At 30.8% G+C, this 19,248-nt stretch overlaps 1 protein-coding gene across 8 annotated transcripts in view; it reads right to left on the bottom strand.

Annotated features, from left to right (window-relative positions):
* The window catches only part of SNF4Agamma (SNF4/AMP-activated protein kinase gamma subunit), a 503,643-nt gene that overhangs the window by 342,680 nt on the left and 141,715 nt on the right, over positions 1-19,248 (bottom strand). For 7 of the 8 annotated variants that reach the window (XM_067046460.1, XM_067046458.1, XM_067046457.1 and 4 more), the window contains one exon: positions 16,356-16,431. In XM_067046460.1, coding sequence (XP_066902561.1) covers positions 16,356-16,431 — 76 coding nt within the window. Of the gene's footprint in view, positions 1-16,355; positions 16,432-17,237; positions 17,318-19,248 lie in introns of those variants that run through there. The other variant, XM_067046462.1, reaches the window with a different exon arrangement.

Below are 19,248 nucleotides of genomic sequence, written 5' to 3'. Positions count from 1 at the left end.
AAGTAAATTTATTAAATTAATTGTCTAAATTACGAATTTTTCAATTATATTTATATTAAAAGTGTCACGATTGTAGTATTATGAATTTTAAGATGATAATATTGTGTTTTTATAAATATGAGAATAATAATTTAATTTATGATAAACGTTTTTTTTTTAAATTATAATAATGCAAAATGTTTTATTAAAAAATCGATCACTTTCCAAAGTGCTTGTACATTTTTTTAAATATATTTAAATATTTATATTATAATTATATATTTAAATTTTTAAAAATTGTTGACAGCATGTAATGTATGTTTTAGGAATTGGATTCGCAAATGGACAGTCAGAAACGATATGCAAATATATAATATAACCCATAGTAAAATAGTTTACACTAATTATAAAAAAAATTAAAATTAAAATTAAATTTATTAATTTTACGGCTGATGTCCCATTAGAATTGAATACATTAATGTCACAATCATTTAGCAAAACAAATTAAATTTGTGAATCTTTCATTTAAAATAATATTTTCTCCATATAATCGCCAATCTAACACACAGCAAGTAGCTAAAAGAGAAAATGCCTACACGTATTGCGGTATATTGTTTGGAACAATTGAAGGCGCAAACAGACCACGTTTACAAGGCGATAGTTGATAGCTATTGTAACAACTGTTGTAGTCAGTACCATGATATAAACAGTATGTTGTTACCGCTGCTATATTTTCTATTGTTGCTGTTACACTAAATCTAGTGTGATAGTTGACTGTAAAGCTACTGTCAAGTTAAATGTATAAACCTTGACAGTAGACTCTTAAAAATGCCGAATTGTAGGGGGGAGGGGAAATATAAAGTATATTCCTACAAAAGGTTGGAGTGCATGGAAAATGACGCGCGTAAGTCCAGTACAGTTTTAGTTTCTAAAAATTTTTTATTAACTTTTTTATATTAGACAACCCTGAAACACCTAAAACTGCGAAGAATATTATTTAAAATCCATCCTTCCCCTCTGAACATCCACCATGAGTCTATTATTTTGGGGAAAATACGACTACTTATAGAGCTGTGGAGTAATATTAAATTTTTACAATATTCGTTCAATTTTGGACTAGGATCCATTTATATGAAATGGTAATATCATGATCTCTTGGTCTATCCCATATTTACCATTCGTAAGCCATGTAGGATAAGAAATAAATACAAAATTTATTATGTTTCGATGTATTATTAGTACTGAACACAAGACCCTTCATGTGTTGTAGTGCTACTTTTTTAATAATTTTATTATCTATTAGTGGTAGTTACCTATTGAAAATATTATAGCACACATAAAATGTGTCTTTTATATTTTGTGTTTAATAAATGTTGGAGCATTTAATTTGCACGGTCTTTCTTATTTTCCTACATATTTGACATCTTTAAGGATAAATGTGGCTGGGAACCGCGAAATTTTTATAAATCGATACGGGTACCATGATTTTTTTTTACTCAACTAAAATAATGGTTTTTACCAAAACGAAAAAAATGTGGGAACCACTGGTCTAGTTGCACTAAAAACAGCACACGCAAAAATAGTATGATTATCTAATTCTTTGATTGAAATAACTTTGAAATGAAAATCTCAAGATTTTGTAAATCATGCAAATAATTATTATGTAATTATAATAATATGATAATAATCATAATTGCTAAATACACATTTACCAAAATCTTAAAGTCCGAGAAAGGTTAAATACTCCATTCCTCTGCCTACGACCCAGAATAGTTGAGGAGATAGAACAAATAATTCGGGCCAACAACAAAATTATCTTCTTAATAGGCGCCATATAAATAACCATTTATTTTGTCAACTCATGACTGCAAGCCAAGACGGTATTAAATATATAATAAATAATGTTTATCGCTATGATCCATGGAGGGTCATAGTTTCAGTATTTTATAAAGAAGCACTGTTTATAGAACAACTGTTATAAAAGTAGGTTATATTTTCTCAACTGACAGATTTTTCCCTAAATAAGGATACCCACTAGACGAGATAGGGAGAACCTCAGAAGGGTTCCAGAATCCACAGGGTTGATTCACTGCTACAGTGTTAGTAGCATACTGCCTTAGTTCTGACCACTGTCCGATCATATTCCTATTAGATTTATACAATAAAATATAGTTTAATCATTAACAATTGCGAGGAACTTTTCGAAATGTCTTATGAGTTAAATAATGTAAACGATCAAATGAACCATAACATTCCAGCACATCAAAGTTTACCAAAAACAATTTTTTTTTGAGGGAGGGGGTGTGTAAGTTAGAAGTGGAAATAATAGACAGAGAGTGGGCGACATTACCTGAGACGAAGGCACTACGTCATGGAAACTGCCCGGCTAGGTCCGACGGCATAACGATCAACAAGAGTGCTCAGAAAGGCGACTTGTCTAAACTACATCAGAATATTTAAAAAATACATGAATTGTTTGTTCAAAATGGCAGGATTTCTGTACCTAACATTTCAACTGAATGGTAGTTAGTTGAATTAAGCGCGATTTTAATTAAACTAATTGCCTATGGCTGCAATATGAACAGTACAGCATTTTATAATTTTATTTCCATTTCTTTAGCGATTTCCTTTATCACCATTAAGTTAATTTTTTAAATCCCTCCTATTTAGAAATAGAGTGAATAAGTAGCTGTAAAAATAACGAATTTTAATCTATCATCTCAATATTTTACAATTAATATTCTTTTTGAATTTTCAGTCCTCTACTACTCCAATTGTGTTCGTCTATGTCAAAGTTCTCAACAATTGTAGAACATTTGTCAATGGCATTAGGTCATGGTCCCTTATGAACTAACAAAAAATATTATAAAATTAAATCTTAATTTCAATGAGAGTTCACTTCAGAAATATTTAAAGCCATTACTAGTCATACAGTAAAACGATTTGGACTAAATATGAACTAAACAATTTTAGATACAGTGTTCATGGGATTCTACCATTATGAGAGACTAAACCGTATCAGTTGTGTTTAGTGGCTAAGAGTTGATAAGTTGACCATGTTTGGTGGTATCATCACTACAATTCTCACTAATTTTGATCATTATATATTTTTGGAAGATTAAGATTTGACCGTATGTAATAGATTGTAGGGAGATAGTCCTAGTGGTGGTCAATACAAGTATAAAATAGTAAAATATTAAAAATAAATAGTTTTTTTTTTTACTACTTCGTACCTTTATTTGCCGCCACCCGGACTATCGAACTACAATGATACATTTGTGTTTTATAATACAGCTATTTTTTCTATTCTATAATATAATAATGATAATAAAAAGAACAGATGCAGAAAGCAGTGTTCTCGGGATTGTGAGAATTGTTACAAAATTCAGGAACATAAAAGATTAAATTTTTCTTAGCTTCACTCTTGGCCTGTGTTTGGAGTAGGTGCTATTTCCGACAAGTCCCATGAATTTTAAAAAATCCACAAATAATAATAACAAGCATAGCGAACCCGAGGGTTCCATGCCGAAACAACCAGTCGCTCTCTACACACATCCGACCAAATACGTCCATCCAAACCTATATCTACCATATAAGTCTTGAAGGAATCTTCAAACCTATGTTTCGGTCCACCACCCAGACGTTTACCATGTATTTAGTGAATAATTTTGAGAACTATAACCTACCACTACTATCAAAGTAGACTACAAATTTTTATCAAAGTTTTATAATTCCCATGTTTTCACCAAACATTACCAAATCATCAGCTTACCCAAGCAGGGATAATTTTCTCCCACAGTTAAACCCATTTCGATATGAAAAATGCCAGTGTATTTAAAAAAAAATACATCATATATTTCTAACAGAGATAGGCGTCCCCCTCAACCAATGTCCCAATAAGGCACTGACAAAATGGCGATGTTACGTGATAAGAAAGATCATGACACCTATTACCACAACCGGACCAAAGAGAAGCAATGTTAATATCAATAAAACGTGATTCGTACCTCAACGCCTTCATTGGATAGAAAGGCATTGAATATGTCCTCACAAATAGAACATTACACACGCATTTTATTTTTTTACATCAAGGAACAAATTTGATTGCGTGTCTCTCTATCTAACCAAGAGGGTACATAAAATATAGGTTCCTCCAGATTAAAGATGGGAGCCTTTCAGATTATATTCTGAATAAAAAGAACTTACAAATGACGCAAGCTAAAAGTATTAATTTATTCAATGTTTGAAAAGTAACAAACATTAAGAAGAAAAATTAGACACTTACAATACGTACTTTCCTTTATTTCTGAACAGGTAAATCATCGATTATTATTTAACAATACACTAATTTAATTACAACTTACTTTTAGCATAGAATAGTAGAAGCACTAACAACGAAGTTGTTTACGATCTAACAAAGACATATATAGAGAGAGACCATCTCCTAATAAAAACCTTCCCATATGTTTACTTGTATAATGCAACTAACCTTCTACCCATTATAAAACAAAAGTATTAGTGTTTTACTTTGTAATTTTTACACTTGTAGTTATTTAATAATACTATCAGCTTCACTATAAAACACATAGCGCTGGTGTCTATAAATACAATGTATTTGTAAATGTTACAGTGACAGTTGATGTTTCTAGAAAGGTTGACATTCATTAGACATAGTCTGAGACTTAGTCTGAGCAACTTATTGTAAGTTGAATAGTCAAATTAAAATCATTATTTTACTTAGGAAAGACGTAAATCCTCCGTGAAATCCTTGATGCTCCTTATTATACCACAAATAAACTCAACATAAAAACCTCACATTCGTTGCGGATTTGGCCCGAAATAGATATACCTCCTTTCATTCCAAAATCCTACGAGACGACTGAAAAGAAAACGGCCACGGGATCTTTTAATTTAAAGCAATGATTGCAGTGACTTCATTGGATGGTTCCTTCCCAAAATTATCATGTATTCGGAAACATTTATTGAATATTGAATTTTTTTTTTATACAGATGTAAATTTTAATAAATATTTTTTTTAAAAATCAGTTTCCATCAACATCAGTGATAAACTGATTAATCTTTCTTAAAGTAATCGTACTTCTTGATTCGTATTAATTTATTAATCACAGGAGTAAAGGTTCCCATAGGATCAAAGACCGCAGTGGTCAGGGAAACTACTGAAGGGAATCTTCTCACTTTACAAACAGTGTCACAACATTTAAAAGCCCATACCGCGATTGTAAACTCAAACAACTAAACAAAGTTATTTATTTGCTTAATTTTTAAGCGCCGTATACAACTTCTATACAACTAGAATACTAGAGGCACCGTATTCTGGATTTCATGGTTACATTTCTCGATACAGGTTGTTCTCCTTTAGGAACTTAAACTATTTCTTCCAATTTTCTGGCAGTAAGGCTTGATGTTGTCCCTGGAGGCCAAAAGACGTTCTTGATGATTCCAGACGCGAACCGTGTTCCAGCATATGTTCCATCTTCAGGGTACATTTACAACTATAACATGTCGGTGAAGGGTTTCTTTCAAGAAGGTGCTTGTGTGTTAATCTTGTATGTCCGATCCTGGGTCGGGTAACGATGGATTGTTCATGGCGATTTCGATAATTGGCGGTAGTGGTTGAGTATCACCAAGTATTCATTTTATTTGTTTCAGGTACCTTGGACCAAAAACAGCGCCATGCTTTTTGAACGGATTTATGGTAATCATATAGCGCTAAGTTACAATCAGGCACTGGAAATAGGGTGCATGTTTCTTCGGAAGCTGTATCAGCCTGTTCGTTTCACGTTATACCTGCATGACTGAGGACTCACAGGAAATTTACTTTTTTATCTATTTTATTGATTAAAGTTATAATGGAAAAAACAATGGGGTTGTGCGAAATTTGGAAATTTTTAATAACCTTGAGGCTCGAGTAGAAATCACTACAGATCACAATGGAGTCATATTTCATGTGCTAGCGTAAATGACAAATAGATTGCATAACTCGGAGGCAAACACTTGAGAATGTGAGAAACACAAAGTTCTAACTTGTTTTATTTGTTGAAAAGAGGCCAACATTGGTCATTGGTTGTTCTATTAGTAATATCGATTATAGGATTTTGAATCGCGGGAGCCTGTCCTAAGACGATTTTATCATATTACATTAACTACTTTCGCTTCCGCATGCGTAAAGATATTTTTTCGGCACCCCTATATTTCGAAATAAAAAAAAAAATCACCTTCTTGTATAACCGTTGTTAAAAGCGTTCTTACAAACCCCTGAGCTTCCTTGTTTGTAGCGGAACAATTTGACATTATCCTTTATTAATCGAAAATGAATCATCCTAAGATATAATTCATATCTCAGGAACTAGTTGACGTCCAGATGTCTGTCTATTAGTGCTCAAAACATTTGTTTGGTTCAATCTAATTGAAATGATCTTCGAAGGCGAAGCGGTTTCCATGATATTTGCCAAAATAAAGTCCCAAAATAGTGATTTCATGTTTTTCGAAAACAAATGCAGTTTTTAGAAAAACTCTATTAAAAAATCTATTAAAAACTGACAGAGCTCAATAAGGACTCAAAATGTAGCAAATTTTTTTTTACTCAACTAAAAAAATATTAAAAATGTTTTTCGTGTGTTAAGTATGGGGAATGGCATAAAAAGTAACCAATTTTTAGAGTTTTTCTTGAATGAAATAAACTTCAGGTCCTATGCAGAGGTACATTTGGATTTTTTAGATCAATTCAAGGGAGCTCGGTGGCACCGTTACAATGTACCTGTGAGTCAACCCTGTGGGCTTTTGGAGCCCTCATGAGGTCCACTCAGCCTCATAAATTGGGTACTCTTAATTGGGTAAATCTAGGGGGCGAGCGTTATTCTGACTACATCACCTCCTTCACGCAAAACCGTTGGTCAAGTAAGTGTACTTCCTTACAAAGAACTGAACTTAACTGAAACAAAAAAAAAAGTGAACTAACGAAGTTTTAACATGTAATAGCTCTTATTTTTTTTTTTATTCTTTATTTCTCTTCTTCTTTTTTTATGCTACGTTTCCTTGACTATAAGTTGGAGACATACATGTCCACCAAATGTTTCCGTTCATCAAGTATACACCGAGATGTTTATACTTTAAAGTTTATCGACTTTAAAATAAGTTCATTCAAAATTCAAAATCGTGGTAACATTTATAATCAATAAATCATTCTGAAAGGAAATCCTGATTGTTGAAAGGAACTGTAAAAAAATAATTAATATTAACCCCATAAAAGATTATTAAGTATAAGGACAGTATATATCGATGTTCTAAAAAATGACATGAGTTTCAAGAGTAATAGAAAAGTAAATTAAAAATAGCAAACCTAAGGAGATAGTATGACTCTCGTCGGCAGACTATCTGCAACCGGCAGGTGGGAACGAATATCAGATCTGGCTCCTTCTAGATATTTTAAGAGATAAGGAGAACTAACTCGTCCGATGAGAAAGACATTTCAATCAGTGGAATCAAAAATACATTCTCTAGGCAATTTGGATTATCTAACATTAGTTTTAGATGAATTCGGTATGTAAAAAATGCAAGGAGGTAAAAAGAAAAAGAAAAATATAACGTAAAGGTACCGAAAATATTTTTTCACGTTTAAAATGTGTAAAACATATTAAAACAAATGATTCATAGTACTTGAAAATAAAAAAAAACAACACGGGGTGGTCAGAAAATTTGTATTTTTTTTTTTTGTTTTTTTAATATTTATTTATTGCTATTTACAACTGTACATTATAATACATTTAGTAAATCTGGTTAAATTGGAGTGTTACAGGCGTGTAGAGAAACTACTCATTGGTAGCACTCTAATGACATTTTATATTAGCTGGCCTCGTGGACATCATCTTTTCAGGCGCCTCGGAGGATTGTCAGGAATGGAAAAGGATGCAAGATTAGAAACTAGGGGGTTTGAGTGGTTAGAGAGTTTATAATGGAAGGAGTGATATCTGGTTCGGGCTAGATCGGTTACATAGGGAACATTAAGGTCTTAAATTTTGTATTAAAAAATACATTAAAACACACGAAATATAACCATTTAAGAAAATTCAATTGCAAGACTAATAATTTTAGTATGAACTACTTTTCTAGCTAAAATAGTGGTACTGTAATGCCTACCAAAAACAAAAATTACATGACAAAATAATGTAATATTTCGCAAAAATACCGGGGGGGAGGACAGTAAAAGTTGTATTGAAAAATGGCAGTACAAAGTTCAAAATGGTCCTAGAACGATTCTTCACATCTTCATTAGTTCGCGAGGAATTACTCCATAACCATTTAATCATAAAATACACATGAGGTTCGATTTAAATCGAGTTTACCTTGCCCCGACCGCGAACGGTGAAGTGTCACATGGTAGGGAAACCGTAATTTTCAATTAATGATACGGTAGTTTATTGAAATCTTGATTTATAAAAAGATGGAATTATAACTAACTTGTGGTATTTTGATAAATCTAAATATAATTAGAAGTCTTTGGCGTAAATCATTTATTGTAACATTTAACCTTACGACATTTTCTTAAGTAAGAAAAATCCCGATTTTAAAAACCCATTTTTAAATAGTATAACATGGGTCATGTTTTGGATAGCTCGATTGATAATTTATTTCGATTACAAAAACGTATGACGTATAAAGTGAATTGAAATAATTCTCAGATATTTTTATCCACTTCCCAATTAAATTCAGTCAACAATTGATGACACAATTTGAGTCATACAGTACAAGTGCACGATTTCATACCCAAAACAATTTCGTACGGTTTTTTATCATATTTTTTATATTGGTTGAAATGACATGCTAGTACTTTGACGTTTACTGCTTATAATATGATAATAAAATGTGAGAATAGATACAGTGGAAAATTATGTGTAGTACTTTGATATAAATAATATATTAAAAAAAATTATTAGTGCAAAAAATCAATTAAAAATCAGAGGTTATAGTACAACACGAGGAGGCCCCCTCACCTCCGGACTTAAAATAGCTCCTTTGAATGGATATTAAACATAATATACATATAATACATAATAAACATAATATTAAACATAATATATGGATATTAAACATTAATATATGTGATATTAAACATAACAGGTAACCTTAAAATACCAAAGGTAGTAAAAGGTAAGACACAACACGAATTGCTTTTTCTTTTTTCACAGTAATGCACTTATTAATTCACTTTTATTTCTGTTTTAGAGGGTTCGGAAAAAAAAAAATCAGAGTTTATTAACATTGCAAGGATCCGTTCGTTACTAAGTCCCAAACCCATACACGCTCATCTTATTCCCAGCAAAGCTACAAACTGGATTAAATTTACTGGGTGCTGTTTCCTCAATTCAGCGTTATGCATTCTTCTAAATTCTCCGGTTAACTAATCCGTTTTCGGAGCGAATATTTTACCTAATACTTTATTTTCAAAAACCTTAAGGCACTGTTCTTCCCTTAGTGTAACAGGCCATGTTTTTCATCGATAAAAACGTAATTATAGCAATTTCGAAATTGAAAAATTACAATTAAATATTTATATGATAATTAATTAAATTAATCATTTTCTATAAGATCTACCGCTTAGGAAGAAAAAAAAATTTATTAATTAGCAGTTACTGTATTCATAATTACTTTATTAATATTAATAAAAGATAATTTGTAAACATAATAATAATAAAGTAATTTAATTAATTAATAATGTTATATATACATTATTTATCATCTTACAGTCTCATTGACTCACTTTTTTCTTATCACTATTAAGATAAACGAAATAGTCACTTTTGTATTCAACACAATAAATACATGCATGTATATATATTGCATGTATTGTATTTGTTTATAAATAAAGATATTGAGAAGGTTATAAAAAAAAAATCTTCGGTATGTATTGGGATTTTTTTCTTTGATTGCTTACTAAATTAGCTAGCAGTTCAATAGGCACTATTTTTTTAAATATTTCAATTTACTTTTGATTCATCAAGAATTTTTTTTAGTATATTTTTCTCGTAGTTTATATTTTTAACTTATTATTATTATATAGTTTATTATTAAGCTAGTAGTTCCTCGTAGACCAGTGACGCGGTGAGAGGTCTGACAGGGATCTACAGGTCAGGATTGTAAATATTGTACATAATAATGTAAATGTAATTCATGCTTTTATTTGATTGTGATATTAGTTTAAAATTTGACTTATTTTATTTTATCCATATATTTTCAAGTACATAGTTTGATTATGTTCATTTTATTTATCTTTCTTTTTTTATACGTATAGATTTTATTATTTTTATTTGATTTTTAACTTTTGGTATGAATTTATCACTACTACTTATTGCCCAAGATTTTAGCAGATTATAATACTTATCAATATATAAAAAATTGAATCTCAGTTAAAAAAAAAATATTTTCTATAAAAGAAATTTTTATACATTGTATTTTATTATCTTTGCATAACTACAATTTTTAATTAATTATATTTTAGTTACTATTTTATCATCTCTTTTGTACACTAGGATTTTTCAGTTTTTCATGTTTTTTTTTCTATTTAATAATTTTGTCTGTCACTGTATTTACTATACCAACACTCTTCGTACGAGTATACCTCTAAGCAATAATACAGGTAAATAAAGAAATTAGTAAAAGTTTTAAAACCACCGGAAATGCATTTTGGTGATAAGAGAAATCTATCGGTGGAATTTTATGAACATGGCTCTTGTAATAAAAAGAATATTTGCCTTAAATAATACACATTACTACTGACGGAAAATGCCGACAAACAAACACTGTTTTACCTGACACCGATTTATATTACTATAAATAGAAACTATAAAAGAAAGATTTATAGAATCCACTCTCTTGAGTTACATATTTTATAGTTAAGAATTGGGCTGAAAAATAAATGATGGAATGGCTTCGTAAATAGAGGGAAGAGGTAACGGAGCCGTAAATTATATATAGTGTTGGCACAAGGCCTAAAGTTATTTATTCACTAACGGCTCGTTCGGGAGGGTCTAAGAGGCTCAAGGAAGAAACCATAGAAGGGAAAAAATCTAAAAGATATTGAAATCTGTTTCGTTGGATGAAATAAATGAATTGACCTGGATTTCAGGTAATACTAATAATCTATAATAGCTAATGACATTATTCAATCAAATATTGCCTTTTGGTTCAAATAATCAATACCACAGAAATAATAAACTAAATTATCTTGTACTATCTCTACATAAGTAAGTGAATCTATTAAAAATTAATTATATAATAAATAAATAATATGTTGAAAGGGCGAGGGCTAAATGTTAATAAACGAAACATTTTTATCGGCGACTCTCAAACAATGGGAAAGTCCCAGTCGAATAAAAAGGTTCCACAGGATCGCTTATTCCAACCACAAAAGTCGGGGAAAAAATATTATTAAGAGTTAGAGCGAGAATATGCTAGTTATTAACATTTTAACGGGTAAATTTTGATACCTGAACAAGAAAAAAAAAATGTGTATATTCTTGATGATCAGTCAATAATACAAATTTATTTAAGCAACGTTTCGCAACATCATTGTTTGCATAATCATTTCCTATAATGAAAAATAAAAAACAGTTTACAGACAGTATCTGAAAAGAAGGGTATATCAACACAAATATAGTTGTACCTCTATAACAAACAACCCAAACAAACCTGGCCAACTTCACTACACATATTAGACAACCTGGAGATAAATTCAAATTTAAATTACTAAAAAGCATCGGGAAAAACAACTTTAAGCAGAATTTAAAAGAAATGATTACTATAGAAAAATATAGGAATCGAGCTACCAATAAAAAATCGGATGTAAAAAAATTGAATTCATGTTACTCTAAACTAAGAAATACATAAGACGATTAACAGCACTAAATAGAAACAGACAAAATACAAAATAGAAATAACAGGCGGATAACCGGTTGGAAAAACCTCCATTTCACAAACCAATACAAACTTGGAGCTAGTTAGATTATAATGTATAACACACTGTAGTAGACATTTGTAAGTAATATTTTAATCGTAATATTTATTAATCATAAATCACACTATGATGTACTGATACTATTGTAGTTCTATAGTAATTAGTTGTTCTAAAAAACTGTTTTTTTTATTTGATCAGGCAAACAATAAAGTTGCGAAACGCCATCTAAATAAAGTTGTATTATCGACTGATCTTCAAGACTTACAAAAATATATATCTACAACTGTCAAGAAAAAGTTATCGTAATAGTATATATATATATATAAACACACACATGGAAAATCCGATATATACACAACTCTTTCTCTAAGCTGGGTAAAATATATCCACCCCTAATATCCCTGGCCCTAATAGCCCTAATAGCCCTTAGCCTGGCAAGCACTCGGATCATTGACCCGTAATTCGCCCCCTCACTGTCACTACCGCGACCCGGTCACGGTTGCCAATTGATTTCCTCTGGGGATTTCTTCACACCTGGCGTAGTCGTCGCTTTCTCATAAATAGCGTGACTGTATATTACCTAACCCGCGTCTGGATTTTGTGCTTTCTGCGGCGGTCAATTTCACGAACCTGTCTAGTGAATTGTGAACAAGTAATGCACTATCGTTGTCGCCGACAAGTACAATGTCAATTGTCTAAGGTGACACATAAATATGGAAAACCCAAGGTTTGAGTTTTCCTTCCTTTTTTGCCTTTGGAGCCTAAAGGTTTTCTTACTTCAAGTAATCCAGAGACCACAAAATGCTGATTAAGAACAACCTAACCTGTTATTTTTCATTTCTGCTCAACCTGTCTGAAAGGATTTTTCCTTTCTGCCCGGCTTGAGTGAAAGAAATGAAGGTCCAAATGAGTCCAACTTTAGGACTTGGGGTTACCTTACAAAGTCGTGGAAGTCATTAAAACTTGTATTTTAAAGTTTTTTTTCTTCACAACAATATTTTTTATTTTGGCTTAGTTGAGATACATCACTTTTCAAAAGTGATATAAGTGTTACGTGCTGTACAATAAAGTGGTGTATCTCCGAAATACAAATCTCTAAACGCTATTACAAAATAGCTAACGTTAAGTGTTTATATTTTTTGTTTCTAACGAACATTTTATATTATTACCGAATACAAGCAGTACAAACCGCTGTTTGAAAATGGAAGATTTAAAAAATAACAACAGAATAACTGAAAATGATAATTTCTGATTAACCGCCCTAGCTACTGTCTTTGACTTCAAGGGATATGTTGTATGCATTTGACACGATGTCATAATAACGAGTTCATTTAATAAGAGGGTTATCAGCTGCATTATTTCATCAAATAGATTTGACAAGATAGGATATAGATATGTCTATGACCTTATACCACTTTTCCTTTCGCTGCCTCAAATGTTCTATAAGATCCATGAAAAAGGATACTAAATAAAACATCAGGGAAATTTCCATTTTCACAGACTAGTGGAGGATGATTATTACACAAGACTGAGAAAAGGAGCGGCTAGGAGACCCCAAGTGTGACTAATGGGCTAACCCATCCCTCCATTCAATGCTCCTTCTTGAGGAACTTACTCCACCAAGGTCTCCTTCGACTCCCGAGTTCTATTTTCACATCGATCGAGAGGGAGAGAATATATTCCTAAAAATTAGGGATATAGTAGTAGTTAGCAGAATGGACAGGACCAGACATGAATAGAATTACTGAGTTAAAACCGCTTGTAAAGCTGGGTAAGAAAACGAAAGCAAAAAAACAGTTTTACCTATTTGTTTTTTAATATTATTTCAATTTAGTTTTTGTTTATTAACAGAACACCTATCATCACAAATATAATAAGAAATACAATAAAAGTACAACTATTTGATGTTACTTCTTACTGCACTCAGATAGTCCTTTCTTTAAAGTGTTAACACATTTAATTTCTGAAATGTAATTTCAAACTGTTTTTGAAGAAACTTGAAATGTCACAAAAACATAATCAAAACTAAAGTAGAGATGTTTAAGTGTCAAATATTAAAAATGAGCCTTCACATGAATTCAAGAGACAACAACTAAATTGTCTAGCAGACGTTTAACGAACAAAATTTACAAAGCAAACTCGGAAACAAGCCCTCACGAATGACAGACTGGCAGATTTGTTTTATATTTCTCGAAAATAACATTTATTTTAAAATTATTAATATCATACATATCAAAACAAAAACAAAATGATGAATGTATGTAAACGTTAAAAAGAAAATTTTTGATTAGGAGTAACATATCTTTAAAACTCACAACAGACACACAAATAACAACAAATAGAACATCATTTAAAGTAGATTAAATTTGCTGAAATCTAAGCCCTAATAGAGCTGTTTACATTCAATAGTACCCGAGATACTCGTTAAAAACAAAAAAAAAAATTCATACCAAAAAATTAGTGAACAAAAAAGTTATTGAATTTTATCGGGAATATCTCAGGAACCATTAGACGTACATCTGTCAATTAGCACTCAAATTAAAGCTAGTTGATTGTATATTATATAATTATACTAATTTATAATATAAACAACTAGCTTGGACTACATAGAGAAAAAGATTCATTAACTATTATTAATAAACGTATAAACATATCAATATTAATACAATTATATTTTTGTTTATTTAATACACTTCTATTATTAGCTAGCTAATTAATATATATATTTTTTAATTTGTTAATATCTTACACAGTAAAATATGTATGTAGGTGGCTGTAATCACGGATTTCTGTATGGCGGGTACTGTAGACCTACTGCGCCCTGTCCAACTTAATAGTTACAAACTTACAAGGGGAGCCTACACACGAAGTATCATCGATTTCAATTAAACTTTTTTTGGTGATAGAAGTTCGACAAATATTAGACACGTATTCGAGGGTTCTTGCTAAACTGCTGTAGGTTTTTCTTATGTGTAGTTTCGGTTTTGGACTTTTTTAAAACTCTAATAAAGAAATGGATACTAATAATAAAATTCTGGAAGGTCTTGGAAGGGAAGGTTACAAAGTTTCCTTGAAGAAAACCGCTAGGAGCTCCTCTGCATTTAACATATAACATGGACTTTAAACTGGGTTCCTCACAATCCTATAGTTGTAACATTTAGCATATTAAAACTTTTTAAATCTTAACACATCACAAATACTCTCAGTATCACGAAAAAATGTTTCATTGAAATCGAAGATGGTCCTATTTTTACAAAATGCTTTCAGTTTATTTTAAAATTTAAATATTCCAGTGTCAAACAGGTATTATAGCTGAATACTTTAAATAAAAATTTAACATTTCTACACGACATGCTTCCAAAATAATTTATTGATTATAAATTTACAAAGTTTGATATTTGATAGAATACTTCGCAAACAACCAAAACTGTCCAGAACAGGATGTTGAATTTTGCTTAACAAAAATAAAAATCACAAATTGAAAAAAATCACCTAATAATAATGTATAATTCTGCCCGATTTGAATTGAGCCGTTGATTGCAAAAGTGATGTAAGCCCAACTTGGAGTTTTGAGACATTCAAAATATTCGAGTTTTTCCATAATTTTTATAACAAGAAGTGGCAATTTGTTTACTTAAAACTAGTAAGCCACAAGCTTATTAAAATATTAGGGGTATTTATGATGTTGTGTTAAATGTAAAATGTTTTACCATGTGTAATGTTATAAGTATAGCATTGTGAGTAGCCCTATTTAAAGTCATTTTAAATGTTAAATGCATAAGATCTCCAAGCGGATTTTTTGAGCAACTTGTTTTAGAACCTTTCTATCCAAAACTTTATGTTTACTTCTAAGTTTTGATTAAAACAATTTATTACAACATGCCTAAAGTGAAAAGTAGAAGTGTGAAAGTTTTGCTAGTGAGTGTCTTGTTGATCTAACTGGTGAGGTAGATAATCAAGATGAGCTTATTGACAATTGTCATTACATTATTATAGTCATCCATTACTTTATTAATTTTAAAAACATACAAAACAATATTAAAACGATATAAACACAAACTAATTTAAGCAAGTAATTTAGCACAACAAACTAAACGGTGACGAGCTCAACTGGTCTGTTGCGTGACGTCATTCTCCATTTAACAGACCTAATAACAGACTCTCAACCATGTTATATGTTATTTCGTTTTAATATGGTAGAAGAAGGAAATATTTCTCCATTTAACATGAGTTTTTCCATTTAACACGCTATAACATGTTAATGTCAATTTACTTGAATCTAATAAAAAAAATTTTTATGAAATTTAATTTTTAAAAAACAGATGACTTACACCGCTTTTTCTCTCAACGACTCAATTAAAAAGATACGAACAATAATCGATTTAAATAATAAATGTTTAATTACCTGATTTGCCGGTGGTCCTGTAAACATCGTGGGGCCCCAGCATAGTTTCCGGCCCCGAAGGGAGGACTCCGACCTCCTGAAACACATTATAGTCTGTTAATAATATAATACATTAAAATTATCTACCATAGAAATAAATTCTATATTTAATATAATCATCATATAAAGTAATTTAGCAAATTAAAAAAGTGGATTGTATCCTCAGCGTTGAAATATGATGTTGAAAGCACTAATAATCAAATCAAAATCAACCATCTGCCTAGACAAGGTGTACCGTAAGTCTTCAGTGACATTTAAGGAAGATAAAGTAGGCCTCAAAACAACAAAAAGTTCACGTAATAGTTCGATTTTCCACAGAAAAAGAGAAAGTTGATATTTTGTATTTTTTTTAAGTTACTTGTATTTTGTTGAATAGAAAACAATAATTAAAAAACTGTTTAAGTTAGATAATTCTAAATTCTTGCACAGTAAACTAGAAAAACGTTCTTTAAATTTTGGATGTTTATCTTTGTTAAAACCATTTTAAGAGGGTAAATAACGCAAAGCTTTGTTTTTTGTGAAATCACACCTAAATTGGCGATTATTTTAAATTTTTTTTAAAAGGCATCCAGGTGGAATACAGATTTTTTGCTTATAGAACAACCTCTTTGTTTAAGACGATTTAAATCTATATTAACTAATTCTTGACCAAGGAAGTTTTTTATTCTTTATATTTTGAAGATGTTGAGGTGAAAAAATGACTTCATGTGGAATATTATTAACACTGAATATTTACTTTTACAACGTTTCGGAATTCTTCACCATATTCTATTACTATTATTCCAACAATATAACCTTTATCGACAATTTATGTATATAATTAAGGCATATACTCAAATTTACCTTATAGCCAAATATATCCGTTTCCTTCTCGAAATCTTGTCTTCTAGTTACACAATTAGAACTTTAATACACCATTGTTTAAACATTATCATTCAGTATTGATGCATTCATCTGTCCCTATAGCACAAATCAATTCTAAGTTATTCGATGTATTATCTCTTTGGATATATCAATATGCCTGTGTGCTGTTTGGATACCTCTCTATTAGTAAATTTAGCTATTCAGGATTAATATCATAGCTTAGAATACATGACTATTACAATTAAAAGGTTTTACATCTCTCCACTAATTTGTTCAGCTTATACATTATGCCTGCATAGTGTGTATTTATGTTTTTTGTGTCGTATTTGTAGTTAAAATAGTATTGTTTTTATATGTATGTATATATAGTTGACCGTAAAACTTAAATATATGAAGATGGTCAGGGTTGCGGTCAAAAAAAGAACAAATAGTTTACAGGCAGTAACAGGGCTGTTTAACCTTTCGCTTTGAACAGCTCTGATGAAGCCCTGAAAAGTGGGGCGGAACGTCGGACATTAAAGTAGTTATAAACTATTTGTTCTTTTTTTTACCGCAACCCTGAACATCTTTTTGTATTCAAGTATTGTTTTTATTTTATGTAATGTGGACTGCTTCAAATATTCTTCTTTTTTTTATGTTTTTGTTATGACTATTATGGTGGGTTTTTTAAATTAAATGGAAGGTTCAAAGTTATACTAATTTTATATTGTATTCAATATTGAAATTGCATTATGAATTCACTACACATATATCAATTTAATTGAGGTATGTTACAGAATAAGCTGAGATCCACCTACAGTATTAAAAAAAAATTAACTGATATGAAAATCTTTTTCCTCGTATCAGCTAAAATAATCACAAATTACTAAAATAAATTATTTATTTATCAAAAATAAGTAAAATAAAATATTTCATGTGCGCATAACAAACGCAATTCTTCTTTTAAAAAATAAAAATGATTGCTAAAATTATTATAACGTTATTTTACAATATTAAGTGAACGATTTCAAACTAATTAATTTGTTTTCCATAAAACTATTATTTAATTGATTTTATTATTTTATAGGAGCACGGTGGCATAATGGTAAGTGATATAATGGCTCTTATTCGAGTTCGATCCGGCTGTGGCAGATAATTATTTTCTGTTAAATTGTAGCCATGAGTCAACCCTGTGAGTTATGGAGCCCTTTTGGGGTCCACCTAGTCTCATAAAGTGGGTAGGTTTAGCTGGGGAAAAATCTGGTGATTGAGCGTAAAAAAAGTACTAGACCCATGATCAACTCCATCATATTGGTTCACATTTAGATGAATTCCATATAAATATTACAATAACATTTAAATATTATATTTTAGATATTTTTCATAAATAATAATTTAATAATACTTAAATATTGCTTAAGACATACGGGACACTGAGGATAAGTCTAATTAAAGTACTAATGGCTCTCAGAAAAAATGAAACGGCAAGAGTCTGACCCAGCACTTAATTTTAAAATGACAGACTTATATCCTAGGATCGATGCAGTATACAGTGTTTGGCTTTTTAAGTTAATTAAATTCATAATTAACTTTCCCTATTCTCTTGCACTATCTATTATAATTGAATACTCTATTTCGAAACATCCTCCGAACATTTAGCTCTACACCAGGCCGGATTCCAGGACTCCGATTACCCAGCGGCGGTTATGTGCCCGACGCCTGAAAATGGAGCAGCCCGACATTCTAGGGAGCACGTAACACCCATTCATACCAAGAACAAATTTTTTTTTCTAAACTTCTTCCATTATTTATCTTGCAACATTCGGAAGCACTTTCTCCTAAAGCAATTAACTTTCTGGGAAATTGGAAATACCTCTATTAGTCCAGCAAGCACCACAGCAGGGGCGTAAGAACGGTTGTGCAATGAGGCCTGAGACTCAAGAGGCCCCCAATCCTCGTGAATTTTTTTTTAAAATTAAACAAGTATACAAAATAGGTAGCGTTATTTTAT

This window comes from Halyomorpha halys, unplaced genomic scaffold, assembly GCF_000696795.3.
Source record: "Halyomorpha halys isolate HHAL.00 unplaced genomic scaffold, Hhal_1.1 Scaffold533.1, whole genome shotgun sequence".
NCBI classification, from domain to species: domain Eukaryota; kingdom Metazoa; phylum Arthropoda; class Insecta; order Hemiptera; family Pentatomidae; genus Halyomorpha; species Halyomorpha halys.
This window is presented reverse-complemented; position numbering and strand designations above follow the sequence as displayed.